The sequence below is a fragment of the Mauremys reevesii genome, linkage group 2, assembly GCF_016161935.1.
Source record: "Mauremys reevesii isolate NIE-2019 linkage group 2, ASM1616193v1, whole genome shotgun sequence".
In the NCBI taxonomy this organism is placed as follows: Eukaryota; Metazoa; Chordata; order Testudines; family Geoemydidae; genus Mauremys; species Mauremys reevesii.
Genome location: NC_052624.1, coordinates 63,908,234 through 63,924,320, shown reverse-complemented (window position 1 = coordinate 63,924,320; position 16,087 = coordinate 63,908,234). Strand labels below are relative to the sequence as shown.

Below are 16,087 nucleotides of genomic sequence, written 5' to 3'. Positions count from 1 at the left end.
AACATTTGTACTGGTGACCCCTTTCATACAGCAAGCCTTTGAGTGCAACCTCCTTTATAAATTAAAACACTTTTAATATTTAACACTATTATAAATGCTGGAGGCGAAGTGGGGTTTGGGAATGGAAGCTGACAGCTCATGACCCCCCCATAATAATCTTGCGACCCCCCCCAAGGGGTCATGACCCCCAGTTTGAGAACCCCTGCACTACAGCATCAACAGAGGGGCAGCCAAAGATGTGACCGTGGACCATGCCATCCTGTGGCTGGCTATACCTCTCACGCATCTTTGAGCTGATTGCTGCTTGGTACTCACCCATGTTTGGGATGGATGGATGGATAGATAGGGACCATCACTTGAAGAGGAGGTTACTTACCTGTAACTGGAGGTTCTTCAAGATGTGTGGTCCCTATTTGTATTCCAATACCCACCCACCGTCCCCTCCGCTGCAGACAGACAGCTCGATTCAGCAGTAAGAGAATGACTAAGGGAGCATCGCCCTGCATGGCCTGTTATAACCTCACCTGGAGTATGAGGCAACATACAAAGTGCATGCAGGCCAGTGGACACAGCTGCTGAAAACTTCTGGTGCATGGCATGCATGCGCACTCATGTTTGGAATGCAAATAGGGACCACACATCCCAAAGAACTTCCAGTTACAGGTAAGTAACCTCCTCTTTCTTGTCATACCACATATTAATTTTAAAAAGGTTAACCATTTAGTGATAGGTTACAAGGTAAGTTTGACCCACTAAAACTGTATGCCCTAGTTTGCAGACTATGCCTTCCTAGGGCCCGAGCCCTTAGTCGTGTCTTGAATGAATTAGAAGGGAGGGCATATTTGTACTGTAGCAAACACCTAGAGACAGTTACTAATAATTATGCAATTTTGTCCCAAAAAGTTTAATAGTCTATTCCGGTTTTTATAGCAGGAAGCCAAGCCATTATGTTAGACGATGTATGACAACCAATATTTCACTCTTTCACCCACAGAATGTGAACGGTATAAAGTACCATGCCAAGAATGGCCACAGAACACAGATCCGTGTACGCAAACCATTCAAATGTCGTTGTGGAAAGAGTTACAAGACAGCTCAGGGCTTGCGGCACCACACAATCAATTTCCATCCCCCAGTGTCTGCTGAGATTATCAGGAAGATGCAGCAATAACATGCTGGTCACAAATGTGCCAAGAAATCCTCACCAGCAGTTGCTGATTTTGAAAACAGCCACCTTTTTCAGGGGAAGCACTCAGCAACCCTTTAAAAAAAATGAAATGCATGCTTTAAATTTTTCTGTAATTTTGGAATGATGTATCTTTGTAGAGTTAATGATTTTGTACATTTGCACTTGTAATCATCATACCCATTTTCATTACTTTGATATAAGGTGCTAAAAAAAAGCTATAGGTTCTTCAGAACACTTTCCCCGAAACAAAAATTAGGGGGTGTTGCATATTTAGTTGTACTGCAGTGTTAAATAGGGGCGTGAAGAGGAAAGCTTGGCACTGACATCATTTCAAGATTGTAATGTGGTTGAAGATTTTCAACACATCCGTTCATGTGTGTGTAAAACCAAAACAATACCACCATTGTCAAACTGGTTAACATGCCTTACATAATGGAGTTATCAGTGGTGTAGCAAGTCTTTAGGTATTGGAAATATAAATAAGAAAGAATGTTTAACATAATATGCTAAAAATATTTTCATACTTAAATAACATACATAAAAAGGTGTGCTTGCTGTATTTTATATTATCTTGCAAATTCTTTTTTCCCTTTTGAAATGCTGAAAATCTTGCCATTTGAACTAGTAAACAATCACCTTTAGTGTTAGGATTATTACTTTGTTTTTATACAAGATGATGTATTAAGTTCATGCCCATCAAACTTTTGAGGACCAAGATCCCAGGCCAACTAAATATTTTCTCCTGAAATCTACTGTTAGAAAGACACTTCGAAATACTTAAGTGCAAATTTGTGTGTGAGAGAGAAACAATTCTATCTTCATCTCAGATGAAGTTTTAAAGCACTTTGTAGTTCTCTGTTGCCAACAGATTTAATGTTTTATGCGTTGCCAATTCTTGCAACTACAGTACTAACTTATGCCTGTGGTTGCAAATAAAAATTCTAAGCTTGGTTTAAGGAGGTATGTTATTTGTGTTACAGAAATTTCTAGTGACCCTCCTTCACGTTCATTATATTTTGAAATTTTCTTTGTATATTTTTTGCCTCTTATTGTAGATCACTGCATTCCAATTGGAAATGTCTGTTTAGCTTTACAAATCACTTTGCTGAAATATGACATGAGCCTTATTGAAGATGAAGTGCTTCTTGCAGCCAGATTGACTTGAAACAAGAGCCATTATAAAATAACTTGTCTGGACCATACATGAACATATATTTCTTACAGTACCATCATGCCTTGAGCATTCTTCTCTCACAAGTGCTATTCTTTGAAGCTTAGGGTACGTCTGTACTACCCACCGGATCGGCGGGTAGCATTCGATGTATTGGGGATCGATCTATTGCGTCCAGATGAGACGCAATAAAAAAAATCGATCCACGAATTGACACCCGTACTCCCCCTCGACAGGAGGAGTAAGCGGAGTCGATGGGGGAGGTGCGGCAGTTGACTTGCCACTGTGAGGATGGCCAGGTAAGTCAAACTAAGATGCTTTGACTTCAGCTACCCGAACAGCGTAACCAAAGTTGCGTATCTTAGTTCGAACATGCCTCGCCAGGTCCCCGCTAGTGTAGCCCAGGCCTTAGATTAAAACACCTATAAAAATTCAGACTTATTTCCCATGAAAACAAATTAAGTGTTTTGAAGTGTAGTAACTTTCCTCTCTCCCTGTATTTTGCATGAAAGTTCAGACAAATGGGAAACAGACCTCTCAATTTTTCTAAAACATTTAAATGAACTTTGAAAGGATGACAATTTTCTGTTAACCAACTATTGACTCCCTCATAATGAGGTTTTAAAGAAGCATTTGCAAAACCCCCATTTAAACAAATCATTGCCTCAAATCCTGAGGAGGAGATAGTGTTGTCTGTTTAGTTTAAATGATCCAGACATGAGAATCAATTTGTTGATGTATAAAAGATCTCGTTTGGCTAGTTCCTACCTTCTGAACTGTTTTGGCAGCAGATTGGGACAGCAAGTATCATTTGGCTCTGTTCTAGTGCAAGAAACTATAGGCTGGTTAAGTTAATTTAACAGCTAAACAGTCATAAAAAGTCATTGCATGTAAATTCCTTTCAACTATGAAAATGAAATTCCAGTTTCTATTTACCTATTCATTGTGACAGTATTATTAAACAGGTAAAGATGGGACTATTTTGTTATACTGTGTATAGTGAATGTATTGTACTGTGTCTGTGAAAAGTGTGCTTTAAATTATATTTTCATATGTTTTGTTGGGGACAAAGTACATTAAGTTTGAAAGTGACAGAGGTTTGTTTTAGAACTGAAGGCAACTTAATGAATCAAAATTCCTGTCAAGAAAGCTGCTTATAAATGTAAATCAAATCACATTTAAAATAAACTGCCTCTGACCCAAAACAAATATGAATGCTTCATTATTACTTCTCATTATCTTTAAGGGTGATCAGTTTGATCTGCACAGACTGATAGTATTTTTATGCATTATTTATTTCCTTTTTTGGCAGTTTGTCAATACAATAATTAAAACCAAATGCACCAAAACATCCGGGCAACCTGTTTAGTTGTCAAATTCTGTGGAATGCTACAAACTATGCTTAAAAAAAGCTACATCAAGATTTTCAAGATGTGCCAGTTGTTAGTTGTAGCCACCAGCTTCTTTCCTGTTTCCCACACAAAACACTCCAACATTTTTAAAGAAAAAGTGAATTCTTCTGAGGCTGTTCGATGATGACATCTTCATTCAGAGATTCAAGACTGGCCAGGTAAAGTGTGCATATTCATATTCCCCATTGGTCCAAAGTAGCCCAGCTTAGGTGGTCTTCAGGGATGGAGGCATGATTTTGAGATGGATAATTGTCTGTGGATTTGGGAGGTTAAACAGGAACATGTTGTGAGGGTTTGATACCTGTCTGTGGCCCTTTTTGTGAACCAGTCAGAGCACTAGGTAGGTACTTCATAAATGTAAGCAAGTACAAATCTCCCTGCTATACATAACAGTTGGAAGGAAAAAAAAAAAAGATTGCTCGCTTTGTGCAGTAACTGTAGTTCTTTGAGCTGTGTCCCCCTAGGGGTGCTCCACTATGCACCCTCCTCCATCTCTGCTTCAGATAGTTCCTTAGGGGACATTTGTGTGAAGAAGGAACTAAGGAACAAGCTGAAGCAGAGATGGAGGAGGGTGCATAGTGGCGCACCCATTAGGGGACACATGTTCCTCCTCTTCTTTGAGTAGCATCCATATGGGTGCTCCACTTCAGGTGACTTCTACTTGGTATCCCTAGATGGAGGAGGGAGCTTTGTACTGAAGATAATACTGGAAAACCAAGTGCCACATCAGATCTGACAGCACAGATTAGGGTGTAATGTTTTGAAAACAATACTGAAGCCCATACAAAGGTCCTACATATTTCAAATATTGGTACATTCTTCAGTAATGCCGTAGCTGTTGCCTGTGATCTGGGTGAATGTGCTATCTCACCTGTTGGTGGGTGGAGATGGTTACTAAAAGGGCCGTCTTCACAGATAAATGCAACAAAGAACAGGCTGCCATTGGTTCAAGCAGAGGTCTCATAAGGTAACTGAGTACCAGGTTGAGATCCCAGGTCAAGATAAGATTTCTAATCTATGGGTAGAGATGCCCCAAACCCTTAGTAAACCTAGATGACACTAGATGAGCAAATATGGAGAATCCTACTGGAGGATGAAAGGCTGATTTGTAGCCAAATGGACCTTAATGGAACTGATAACCCCACTTTCTTTAGCTCCAACAGATAATCCAGGATGACTGAAAGGATGATATCGACAACACTAATGGAAGAATTTTTCATTTCTGCAAGTAAGTAGTGCTGGTTGATCTTTCTACTATTCAGTAACCCCTGTTGTACTTCTGTAGAGCAGGATTCTAAACCAATGAACCATCCAGGAGCCATGCCCATGATGCACATTCTGTGACAAGAGATGAGGAATGTTCAGGAACTTGACAACAGTTGAACACCCAGGTGAAGCAGGTAAGGGTACCGATCTTGTCTCAGCCAGGTCAGCACTACACAAATAACTCTAGCTCTGTCCTGTCTGGTCTTGTTCATCACTCTTAGTATCAGCGATGTTGACGGAAACACATAGAACAGACCCTTATTCCAAGATAGAAGAAAAACATCTCCCAAGGAATGGTGGCCCAGAAAAGGGGACACTTCCTGTTCTTAGGGGTGAGGAAGAGATCCACCTCTGGCAGTCCCCATCTTAGGGATATGCTATGGATAAGGCCCTTCGGGTTTGGTTTTTATTTTATTTAATTTTTCCCAGGAATTTATCAGTTTATTTTGGAGGACCGAAGGACGTGGGGGAAGTATTCAGTAGATTAATGCTTTGATGAATGGAATTCAATGTGGTTTGCTGCAGAACTAAAACACAATGCCACCTCTGAGTTTAAGAAAACAGTATATCTGTAATTCCCAAATAACTCTTTTCATTTGAATAAAGAGTTTATTGTTGTAGATGTGGAACTATTAGCCTATAAATAGTTATATTTAATAATTGGGCCACACCATTTGCAGCGCATACACTCAACTACGTGCTTTTCTGCTATTTTTTTTTTGAATACTTGTGTTCTGAAACATTCTGATACAGATTTTCGTTTTCTTCCCATTTTAGTGTCAGATTTAAACCGTTATCTGCTAACAGCTTGAAATGTGTACATGGTGAGTGTGAGATTCATCAGTACGTTCAGATGCATACACCCTTCAGAGCTTATGTGCGTGCTTGTTTATTGTGCGTAACTTCTAGACTAATACATAGCCTTACTTCAACAGGCAGCTTTTCCTATACACAGACTAACATTTTATCCTAACACACATATCTTATGCAATGTATTGTATTTTCCTAATAAAACAAGTTTTTTTATATATATTTGAATGATACAAAAGTAGGGTAAAAATCAGGAGAGGAAAAAAAAACATACTTCTTGTAAAGCCTGGGGTTTTTTTTTGGTAAAAATCAGTTTAAACTGAAAACTAAGGGGCTTACCTGTGGAGCACTTGGGTGTCTAACTCCTATTTGTAATCCTGTGAAAAGCATCTGCTGAGGATATCAGCTGTGGTGTTCTGAATACCTAAGAGGTAGACTGCTTAAATTGGGATCTGATGAGCTATGCACAGTTTCCATATTTGCATGGCTTCGGCACACAGAAAGGGGATCTTATGCCTCCCTGCTTAATACAGAACAGACAAGATACGTTGTCTAGCATGACCCTGATTGATTTGCCCCTTATGAGAGAGAGAAAATGAAGGCAAGTGTTCCTGACGGCTCAGAGCTCCAACAGATTGATGTGGAGATAGTGCAGGTGGACAACTCAGGAAACCTGAATTGTGAGGGTATTGAGGTTGGCTTGCCACCTCAACTGTGATGCATCTATTGTTAGTCACTGAAGGGGCTGGGTGACAGAAAGGAACACGTGCACAGATATGGAGTTGATTCTTCCACTATCTAAGGAGTTCCTCACTTGTAGACTCACCATCACCTGTCTATCCAATGTGTGTCTGACTGGAGCAGTGGAAATATGGCCGCCTGGGATTGGTCACAAAGATGCAAGCTGCCATGTTTCCCAGGAGCTGAAGACTATTCCTTATTGTGGTTGGAGGTCACCCCTGAATTGCCCATACCAGACCCAATAAGGATAAAATCTAAGGGAGAGTAGGATCAGGCTCTCAATGAGTGCAAATATGCCCCTGCAAACTCTGTCTTCTATATAGGGGTTAATGTGGACTTTTTTTTAATATATATTCAGTTGCAGATCCCAACTCCTGGAACAGACGAAGGACCATCTGGTTGGAAGATAGCACTGCTTTGTAGGAATGGCCCTTGAGTAGCCAGTTGTTGAGATATGGGAAAACTAGGATCGCTTCTAGTTGGAGGTAAAAAGCCAGGATTCTTGAGAACATCCTTGGGACCACGAAAAGGCCGAAGGGTAGCACTCAGTATTACTCCTGCCCTATAGTGAAGCATAACTATTTCCTGGGTGATGGGTATATTGTTATATGGAATTATGCAGCGTGCAGGTTGAGGACTGAAAATCAAACCACCTCCTCGGGAAAAGGAATTATAGCTGCCAGAGCCACCACCCTGAACTTTTGAGACTTTACAAACTTGTTTAGAAGCCTTAGATCTAGGATTGGTCTCTACCCTCTGGCCTTCTTTGGCACAAGGAAATACTTTTAGTAAAATCCCTTGCGAGGAGGAAAAACCTGCTCTATTGCTCCTAATCAAAGGAGAGTTCACTTCTTACCTCAGTAAAAGCTTGTGAGAGGGACCCTGAAGAGGGGATGGGAGGGAGTGATGTAAAATGGATAGTATGACTTACTTTTCTGTAGTGATCCACCTCCAAGCATGTTGGAAGTAGGCATGGCAGTCCCCAAAGGGGGAAGTGGGCTAATGGGCACAATTTGTAAATCCAAAGGTTTGAGAGGATTCAAATCCTCAAGCAACCCATCAAACCTGTTGCTTCAAAGATGGTAGTCATGCAGGGCAGGGGGGTGGCTCTCTTTCTGCATGATTACCATCTTTGGATTTACAAACTGTGCTCCCTATGTTCTTGTGGCAGATGTTCAATAAAAGCCATGAATCTGTTATCTATAAGCTTAAATTTGGCCATGATCACCTGATAATTTGTGATCTGAATTGCAGGGTTGCTCATGAATAGGCCTTTTGCCTTTTCTGATCCTTGTCATATGCGGTAGACTTAAGTGCTATCCTACCCCTCATTTACTGCATCCACCACCAGGGAGTGAGGTGGAGTGTGGAAGAAAAGTAGTATTATGATCCCCTTACTTTTTGATCTGCCCACTTAAGTGTGAGCAGAATAGTCGCAGGTGTCTGCCACACCATCTTAGCCAGATCTAGGAGCATCTCATTGACGGGTAACACCACCCTGGAAGTTGTTGCTGACTGCAAGACGTACACCACTTAGTGCTGTGAATCCTTGTCCTCTTAATTCTTTCTGAAGAGTGTCAGCTATCTTCTTTATGAGGTCTTGAAATCACCAACAACCATCAGCTGTGGATGGTGGTGGAGGAATAACCGCCTCATCTAGAGAGGAGTATGAAATGGATGTTTGAGGGGTGGCCTCTTCTGCTCTAGCTTCTTGTTCCTGAAATGTCTCCTCCTGTGAGGGGTAGGGGAAGACAGCGCTGTACAACTTTGTCCTCCTTATTAGACGGTCCCCAATCTGGGGGGCATGTACAGAAGTGGGGGTAGCATGCAAAGTTGGTTCAATCACTCTTGATAATGAACCTGGATCTTCTCTATGACTTTCACAGAATGTGTTCCTAAAGGGATATGCTTGAGAACCCTGTACAGAAATAGAAACACAGGAGGCCAACTGGATGTCTTCCCATCTCATCCAAAGGAGAAGCACTTGCAGAAAACAGTGGAGAGTCCTGTAGTACCAAAGGACAGTAGTCTGGAGATCAGGGTCTCGGTACTGAGACACACTTGGTACCCATGAAGAAAGGGAACTCCAGTTTGTATATTATCAAGAAGTCCTTAAATAGAACTCCTATGATACCAAATAGGGAATTGGTACTGATGCGGTAGCAGAGACCACAGTCGCTGATGGTACCACCAATGGTAGGCATATTGAAGTAGATGCCAATGGCATCTGGTGCTGTAGTTTGCTCAATGCTGAGGGAGCAGCATGCATGGGTACTTACTGCTGGCCTGAATGCATAGGTACCAACAGCTGGGCTGAACTTAACTGTGCCAGTCCCAAGTGTCTGCTTTCCCTCCTTGCCGGTGCAAGGTGCTGAGGCCTTATTGGAGCTGTCCCTCTCCTTCATGCTATGTGACTTTATGGCCCCGTGAAAAGGAATCCTTCAACTCAATGACACTGAGTCGAAGAGGTCGACACTTCAGAGACTATAGATCTCACCAGGGACCTGGACTACTTTGGAGCTGGCTCCCTAAGGTGAGAATCCACACTCCTCTTTTTGGAAGCCTTCCCTAAAGCCTCCAAAGTCTTCCAAGGTATCTCTCTGGTGACAGATATACTGGGAGGAGAGGCATTGTCTCCTGACCTGACTCAGAAGCTGGCCAAAGGGAGCGTTCTATCATTAGCAGTCTGAGTTTAATCTCTCAGTTTTTCCTTGCATTGGACATGAGGGCCAGGCAGAAGTTGCACTTCTGGGAGACACGGGACTCCCCCAAGCAACGGACACACTTTAAGTGATCATTGCTCACAGGTATAGTCACTCAGCAGGAGAGGAAATGTTTGAAACATGATGAGCCAGGCATCATGCCAGGAAAAAGGGTCTCATGAAGGGGAAAGAGGAGTAAAACAATCCTCTCACTGCTTAAGTACACTAAGATTGTTTTTATAGTTAGTTGTTAACCACCATAGAAATATTAGAAAAGCCAAGTCCACCCACGGTGGACACACTAGGACTCCATCTCAGGCCGAGGCAATTAAGGAACTGAGAACTGTCTGTCCTTACACCCTTATTTTGCATCAGTATCTGGCACGAGGAGGCATAGGATGCATGCACAGGCCAAACGGACACTTCTAATTGAAAATCTCCTATCAGGAGCTCAAGAGGTGCATGTGCACCTGAAGCAAAGCATATCTAGGGATACTACTCAGAGAAGACTCCTTAATTTTCATAAGACAAAGTTCTACCAGTCCTGAATCTGCTTCAAGACAAACTTGAGTGCTGAGGTTGTTTTCAGATTTTGGTGGCCCACACAGCCATAACAAGACTTGTGCCTTTACTAATAATTTTATCTTCTGTTTATATATTTTATACACTAGTCAATAAGAGTCACAATAATAGTGCTCAGTATTTTGTTACACTGATTTTAGTACACATTTTTTAAGAACCCTTGACAGTACTAGATTTCCTCTCTAATTTCCTCAACAGAATTACAAGACTTAAAAGAAAACTGATGAAGTAATGGCTGCATACTCAGATGTAATTTGTCCATGATGACTAGCTTTAGTTGGGAAAATCCAATCGCTTATTAAACACTGGCCACCTAAATGAAAAAGGGACCTGCAGACAACACAATTGTTTAGGTCTTCTCTTCTAGAAGAGAAGCAAATAAGTATTTGAGAGTAAGTCATCTCTTACTCCAGCTAAGCAAAACTTTTTGAAAAGTAAATTACATAATTTACTACTTTAATTGGTTAAAGAAACATAGGGGGAACACCAGACTCCATGAACAATTTTTTTCTTTAATGTAACAAGACTACTGTACAACAGGTGAAAACCAAATTATTTTATCCAAAGGAACATATTACTTTCTTGGTTTAGTTAGTACATATTTTAAAGTAATTCTTTAAATATAAAATGTTTAGATATACATACTGATAGTTACATAGTGGAAAGAATGTGCAAAATTAAAATGTAAAAGATTTTAAAAACCCAGTCAAAAAAAAAAGGTACTTTTTGATTCTGTGTGAAAACATACACGATGAGTTTCTCCAAACAATATTTTCTACTAAGTGCAAATTAAACTGAATGGTAGTGATTTTTAAAAAATTATTTTTTAGTCATCCTAAGCATAACAGTTCCTTTCAATTCATAAAAATACTTCCTTAAAGCATAAATGTACTTTAAAGTTATTCTCTACTTTTACTTATAAAAATGTTTGTCTTAAAGTATTTGCCATAAATTATTTTTTGTTGCAAGCATGTAGTCTCTCAATACATGCAACTACATTACATTTCTGAAGTAGATTAGAAAACTATATTTTCATAGGATAAATTATGTAATGTTCTGAATCAACAGTTATCCAAAGAAATACTTCACAAGGTTACTATGAGAAACATCCTTTTATTACATACTGTAAGTTTTAATATTTAATCATGCTCCAATTATCACGGTCAAGAGAAACCTCCAGTCGGTCTGCGTAACTAACAGCACCAAGAAATAAGACTTTGTTTCTGAGGCCAATCACATCCAAGTTCTCCCTGTGTCCTTACAGGTTTCACTAAACAGGGAATAAACACAGACACATATACAAGGTGGATTTTTTTCATTATAGAATATTAGATTAAGAGAGGCTAACCTGACAATTGCTGATAGGCCAAAGATTTACCTTAACTCCAATTACACTGTAGAGTATTGTATACTGAAAGTAGCATTTAGATATCTGCATTAAGTTATATGAAAGCTGCATTTTCTTTTCTCTAGGTGGACTGCCTGGTGGAGATGTTTTTTAAGCTTGACTACAAAAAAACCCAAACAAAAATTACTTATACTTATCTAGTCAAAATTTAAAACACTGTGATCAAAGTGCGTCTGAACATGCTTTTCAAAGCCTTGCTGATCATAGTCAGGAGGGAACTGCTCACTGCACATGGGGCACACCTTCCAGTGACTTTCGACATGTTCTTCAAACTTGCTCTGGTCATAGTTAGGAGGAAACATCACTTCACAAAGGGGACACTTCTTGTGCACATCAAAACTTGGGAGAAAGAAAAAGAAACACTGACACAACGTATCACTGAGTAAAGCTGAGAAATAAAAGTCTGATGCTGTTGCCACTGAAGTCAATAGGAGTTTTGCCACTGATTTAAATGGGAGCAGGTTTAGCCCCCTAAGTATCCAAGTAAGTGTTTTACAGTTAATTAGAACAGACATTAGCTGAAATGTTCAATGCGGTTAAAATAGTTTTATATTGAAATTCCAAAATAACAGGGCGTCAAAAAGGTTACATAATTTTGACATAATTCCAGCTACTATTGAATGCAAATTCTACTGAATGTCTTAATGGCCAAACAGGTTCTTAGGAAACCATTCTCTCTGCTCATAAATCCTTAGTCTGCTCTTAGCAAACATAACACTTTATAGAAGTTCTTAACTTAACCTCACAATTAGGTTGGCAAGAAAAAAAATTTCATTTATGTGCCAAAAATAGTCATGTTCTGTGAAATGAGGCATAATGACAACAGTCTCCGAATTGCACATCTAAGAGTGAATTCCCTGGTAACAATGAACACTACTCGGAAGTTCTGAATAGTAAAATTTTTTCTTCGAGTTGATGACAGTGCTGAAAGATGAGACAAATTTACCTGGAGTCAAAACAAAAACCTGTTCCACGCTCATGTAAGAGAAGACTTGGAGGATCAGGAGCAGAAGGTACAGTCTCATCATCATCCTATGAAAAAATATGCAGTGTTATCAAGAATATCCATGAGAAAACATGTTCTCTCAAACACATCTTCAGAGAAAACTTGGACTAGATTTCCATCTTTTACTTTGGACCTTCTGAAACACTACTTTTACTAGAACATACAAAAAACAAGGAACTTGTTAATGAATATAAAAAGCTGCCTTTTATAGTGTAGGTGCTTGGTCAAATCTGTGCCAGTGATACTAGAACACTCCTACTAATACATTTATTAAGGAAATACATCGGTCACCTGACTGCAAATGCCTGGGGCCATATCAGAACAAAAATCTTATGTTAAACCAAATGCAGGGCACCAGACTATGAGGCACAATAACATTTTATGAAGGACTAAAACTCAGAAATAAAATTCAGATTGACAGATTAAGAGTCTAACTTGACATCGTATTATCTAGAATTTCAATGGGGAAAAAAAATCCATTGATTTAGATTCACATTCTTGCTTCCCAACAGTCCGTTTTGAGTGATCTGTATATGCTGCTATCGCCAGCCAAGCATGTCACACATTTCACACTGCAGTCAGGCACATCAGCTAAATTGCCCTGTTTGGCTGCTTCCTCTCATCAGCTCTGTCAGTTGTGTCCTCATTTCAGGAACGCTAACAGCACATAAACAGCTGCAGCAGGCGCTGATGAGGATCACTATGCTGATAGACAATCAAGTTTGCCTCGGAGCTTCTATTAAAAGTTAGCCCCAGCCAGGTCTGCCACTGGAGAATACACCCAAAAAAATCTGTCTGTGGTGTGAAACTCTAAAACTGAATAAGCTCCAGGATACCCTATAGTACTTCAATTTAGTTCTGACAGTTGAAAAAACCAGGGCAGTGCTGTGTTTTGTTTTTTAATCAATCATAATGATGTCTCAAATTTAGGATTTGCTTGCACCACTGCTCTTGTATAACACAGGTGAATGAAACAAGATACAAAGAAAAACCCTAAGGGAGAAGAAAAGAAAAATTAGAGTTGTGCATGTTTTTGACACTGTATGAAGTACAAGCCTACTAGTAATAAACTTGTCTTCTGCATATCCTCTCAGTTCCATTCTGGATATGGATACAGAAACCAAGAAGCTTTTCTAAGTAAAGAAGTAAGTAAATTCTGCTTATTTATAAAAGCCTCAGCAAAACCTATAAAACATTCTGGAATCCAATCTCCTAGGCCTGGTCTACACTGGGGAGAGGGGGGTGTTGATGTAAGATATGCAACTTCAGCTTCGGCAATACCATAGCTGAAGTCAACATATCTTATTCCGACTTACCTCCCGTCCTCACAGCGAGGGATCGACTCCACTACTGCCGCTCGCTCCGGTGGAGTTCCAGAGTTGACAGGAAGTGCGTTCGGGGATCGATATATCGCGTCTCGATGAGATGCGATATATCAATCCCTGATAAATCGATCGCTGGACGTACCCCTAGATCAGTGTTTCCCAAACTTGGGACTCCGCTTGTGTAGGGAAAGCCCCTGGCAGGCCGGGCCAGTTTGTTTAACCGCTGCATCCGCAGGTCCGGCCGATTGCCGCTCCCACTGGCCACGATTCACGATCGGCCGGACCTGCGGACGCGGTGGGTAAACAAACCGGCCCGGCCCGCCAGGGGCTTTCCCTACACAAGCGGCGACCCAAGTTTGGGAAACACTGTCCTAGATCATTTTTCTCCTAGTACTCAACACAAGCATGAAGTGTGAACAATGACACTGGGAGCCTGATTTTCAAAAATTCATGTACAAGAGATACGTGCAACTGCATGTCTACTTTGCACAGACAACTCATATCTACATTCAAATTGCACTGGGTTCTTTATTCTTATTTTTTTTAATAACTACACAGTGTTCTCAAGAAAAGTTAATGGAAACTAGACAGATTTGGAAATTCCTTCAATAGTTTTCTCCTCCTCACTCTCTGAACAACAGCTGCTTAATTTCAACCATTTAACATTTTCATTAAGCAGCTAGTGGGGCTTACTGCAGCAGATGCTAGAGACAGACATGTTTTCCTATCTAACATGCTTGCCTAGCACCTGCAGTAGAAGGGGCATATGGATTGTAAAAGCACTATTTGTTCCTTTTGTCACCAATGAGGAGAGTATAATTATTAATAGAGAAAAACTACTGGTTAATATCTAACTACTACTGGTGTTTCTCATTACATAGTAAAAGGTTGTTATTGCAGAAAAGAGACAGACACAAACAAATGTGGGGAAATCATGTTCTGAGCAAATCAGAACTATTCCACATTACTGTTTAAATATTTACCATGAGAAAATAAAAAACACAAATTTATCTAAACATGCATATTTATACTGCAAATACATACCTAGTTTAATTTAAATCCCTTAAAACCGACTATAATCCTTTCATTTTTATAGCTAAGAAGGCCATTTCTTGAACACTTGGCATTATTTCAATAGGTCTGTTAACAGTATTCTAGACAGTGAAGCAGATGGCATTTCCCCCTAGAGACAGGGCTCTTCAATAGAGCTGGTCAAAAAAAATTTGTACCAAGAGTCTTCCATCAGAAAATACGGTTTTGACAAAACTGAAGTTTTTTGCCAAAATTGGAAAATAACGTTTTGAAAATGTCAAAATGCCCCATTTTGAAACTTAGGGCTTTGATTGTTGGTTTCAAAATGACTTCATTTTCAAATTCACTTTACATACGCGCACACACACACGCACAATAAATAAAAGGGCTGAAAGCAAACACAAATGTTTCAAGTGACAAAACAATTTGTTTTCATAATTCAAAATTTTTGCTGTTTATCCTGATTTGGCATTAAATGTTTTTACAATCTCGAATTTTTTCACAGGACAGAAAATCTATTTTCTGATCAGTTCTGCTCCTATACTCCCTCCCTTCCATGCTTACATATATCCATTGTTTAGTACAGAGCACCAAACCAGAAAACATGCTCAGAAGCTATGCATCATAATCACACTGTTAATCTATTTAGCTTCTTAGGGTCAGCAATCAGGATTTACCAGTAATAAATATTAATTCAAAATGTCCTTAGCAGAGAGTACTAAAGATGAAGGAGTTAATGACTACCAGCTGTATGTTAACAATTATGGATGAGCAAAGAGACTCCCCACCTTCATCATTCCACTTGCACAAATTATAGTTAATGCTATCTACTTTAGAAAGAGCACTTGTGCAGTCCTGAAAGAAATCGTTAATGTGCCTTACTATTAAAGCATAACTGTCTGAAAAGAAACATTAGATAATTACTGAGAGGATTTATTATTACACACTAAGCTTGGTGTATCATAAATTCTACTAGGGTTTTTAATATCACAAAAGAAAAAACAATTATACTTGTAAATATATTTCCAGCAAACATTAAAACGTATAAAATGGTGCATACTGAATATGTATGCTCTGCACCATATATTAATTACTCATAATGCTACTCAATGCCTCCTGTTCAATTGTGGAAGCTGTATCAGCAAACAGTGGATTGTGCCTTAGGTGCATGTGCATTTCTGCCCCATTAACACATCCTATAGAAAACTAGATTTTATCAGAATTAACAAATTATAATCTTTATATTGAGGGTTTACCAGGTTTAAAGAATTCCTTAAACATATCAACATTTACTCTCCACGGTATATAAAATTTTGCCATGAGAGATGCTTCAGCATTTGTTTTACATTTCTCTAACTGGTAATTATGAATTTTGCTCATGAGTTCTCGATCTTATAGGTCATTGTTAATTACTCAAGCTAACAGTTCTCTATATTTCATTGT

The 16,087-nt window shown here is 39.6% G+C and overlaps 2 protein-coding genes and 1 long non-coding RNA gene across 11 annotated transcripts in view; 2 read left to right on the top strand and 1 right to left on the bottom strand.

The window, feature by feature from the left end:
- Positions 1-3,556, top strand: part of JAZF1 (JAZF zinc finger 1) — a 265,569-nt gene extending 262,013 nt beyond the window's left edge. For all 3 annotated transcript variants that reach the window (XM_039521096.1, XM_039521097.1, XM_039521095.1), the window contains one exon: positions 995-3,556. In XM_039521096.1, the coding sequence (XP_039377030.1) occupies positions 995-1,171 (177 nt within the window). In that variant the 3' untranslated portion in view covers positions 1,172-3,556. The remainder of the gene's footprint in view (positions 1-994) is intronic.
- A 1,502-nt stretch (positions 3,557-5,058) lies between these two features.
- LOC120397357 lies at positions 5,059-7,046 on the top strand. The gene is made up of 3 exons (XR_005593747.1): positions 5,059-5,172; positions 5,816-5,862; positions 6,948-7,046. It is a non-coding gene; the product is annotated as an uncharacterized LOC120397357 (long non-coding RNA).
- Positions 7,047-10,966: 3,920 nt separating this feature from the next.
- TAX1BP1 (Tax1 binding protein 1) overlaps positions 10,967-16,087 on the bottom strand; it is a 76,106-nt gene continuing 70,985 nt past the window's right edge. For 3 of the 7 annotated variants that reach the window (XM_039523423.1, XM_039523427.1, XM_039523424.1), the window contains 2 exons: positions 12,228-12,313; positions 10,967-11,620 (listed from right to left, as the gene is read on the bottom strand). In XM_039523423.1, coding sequence (XP_039379357.1) covers positions 11,419-11,620; positions 12,228-12,313 — 288 coding nt within the window. In that variant the 3' untranslated portion in view covers positions 10,967-11,418. Of the gene's footprint in view, positions 11,621-12,227; positions 12,314-13,189; positions 13,281-16,087 lie in introns of those variants that run through there. The other 4 variants (XR_005593824.1, XM_039523425.1, XM_039523426.1 and 1 more) reach the window with 4 other exon arrangements.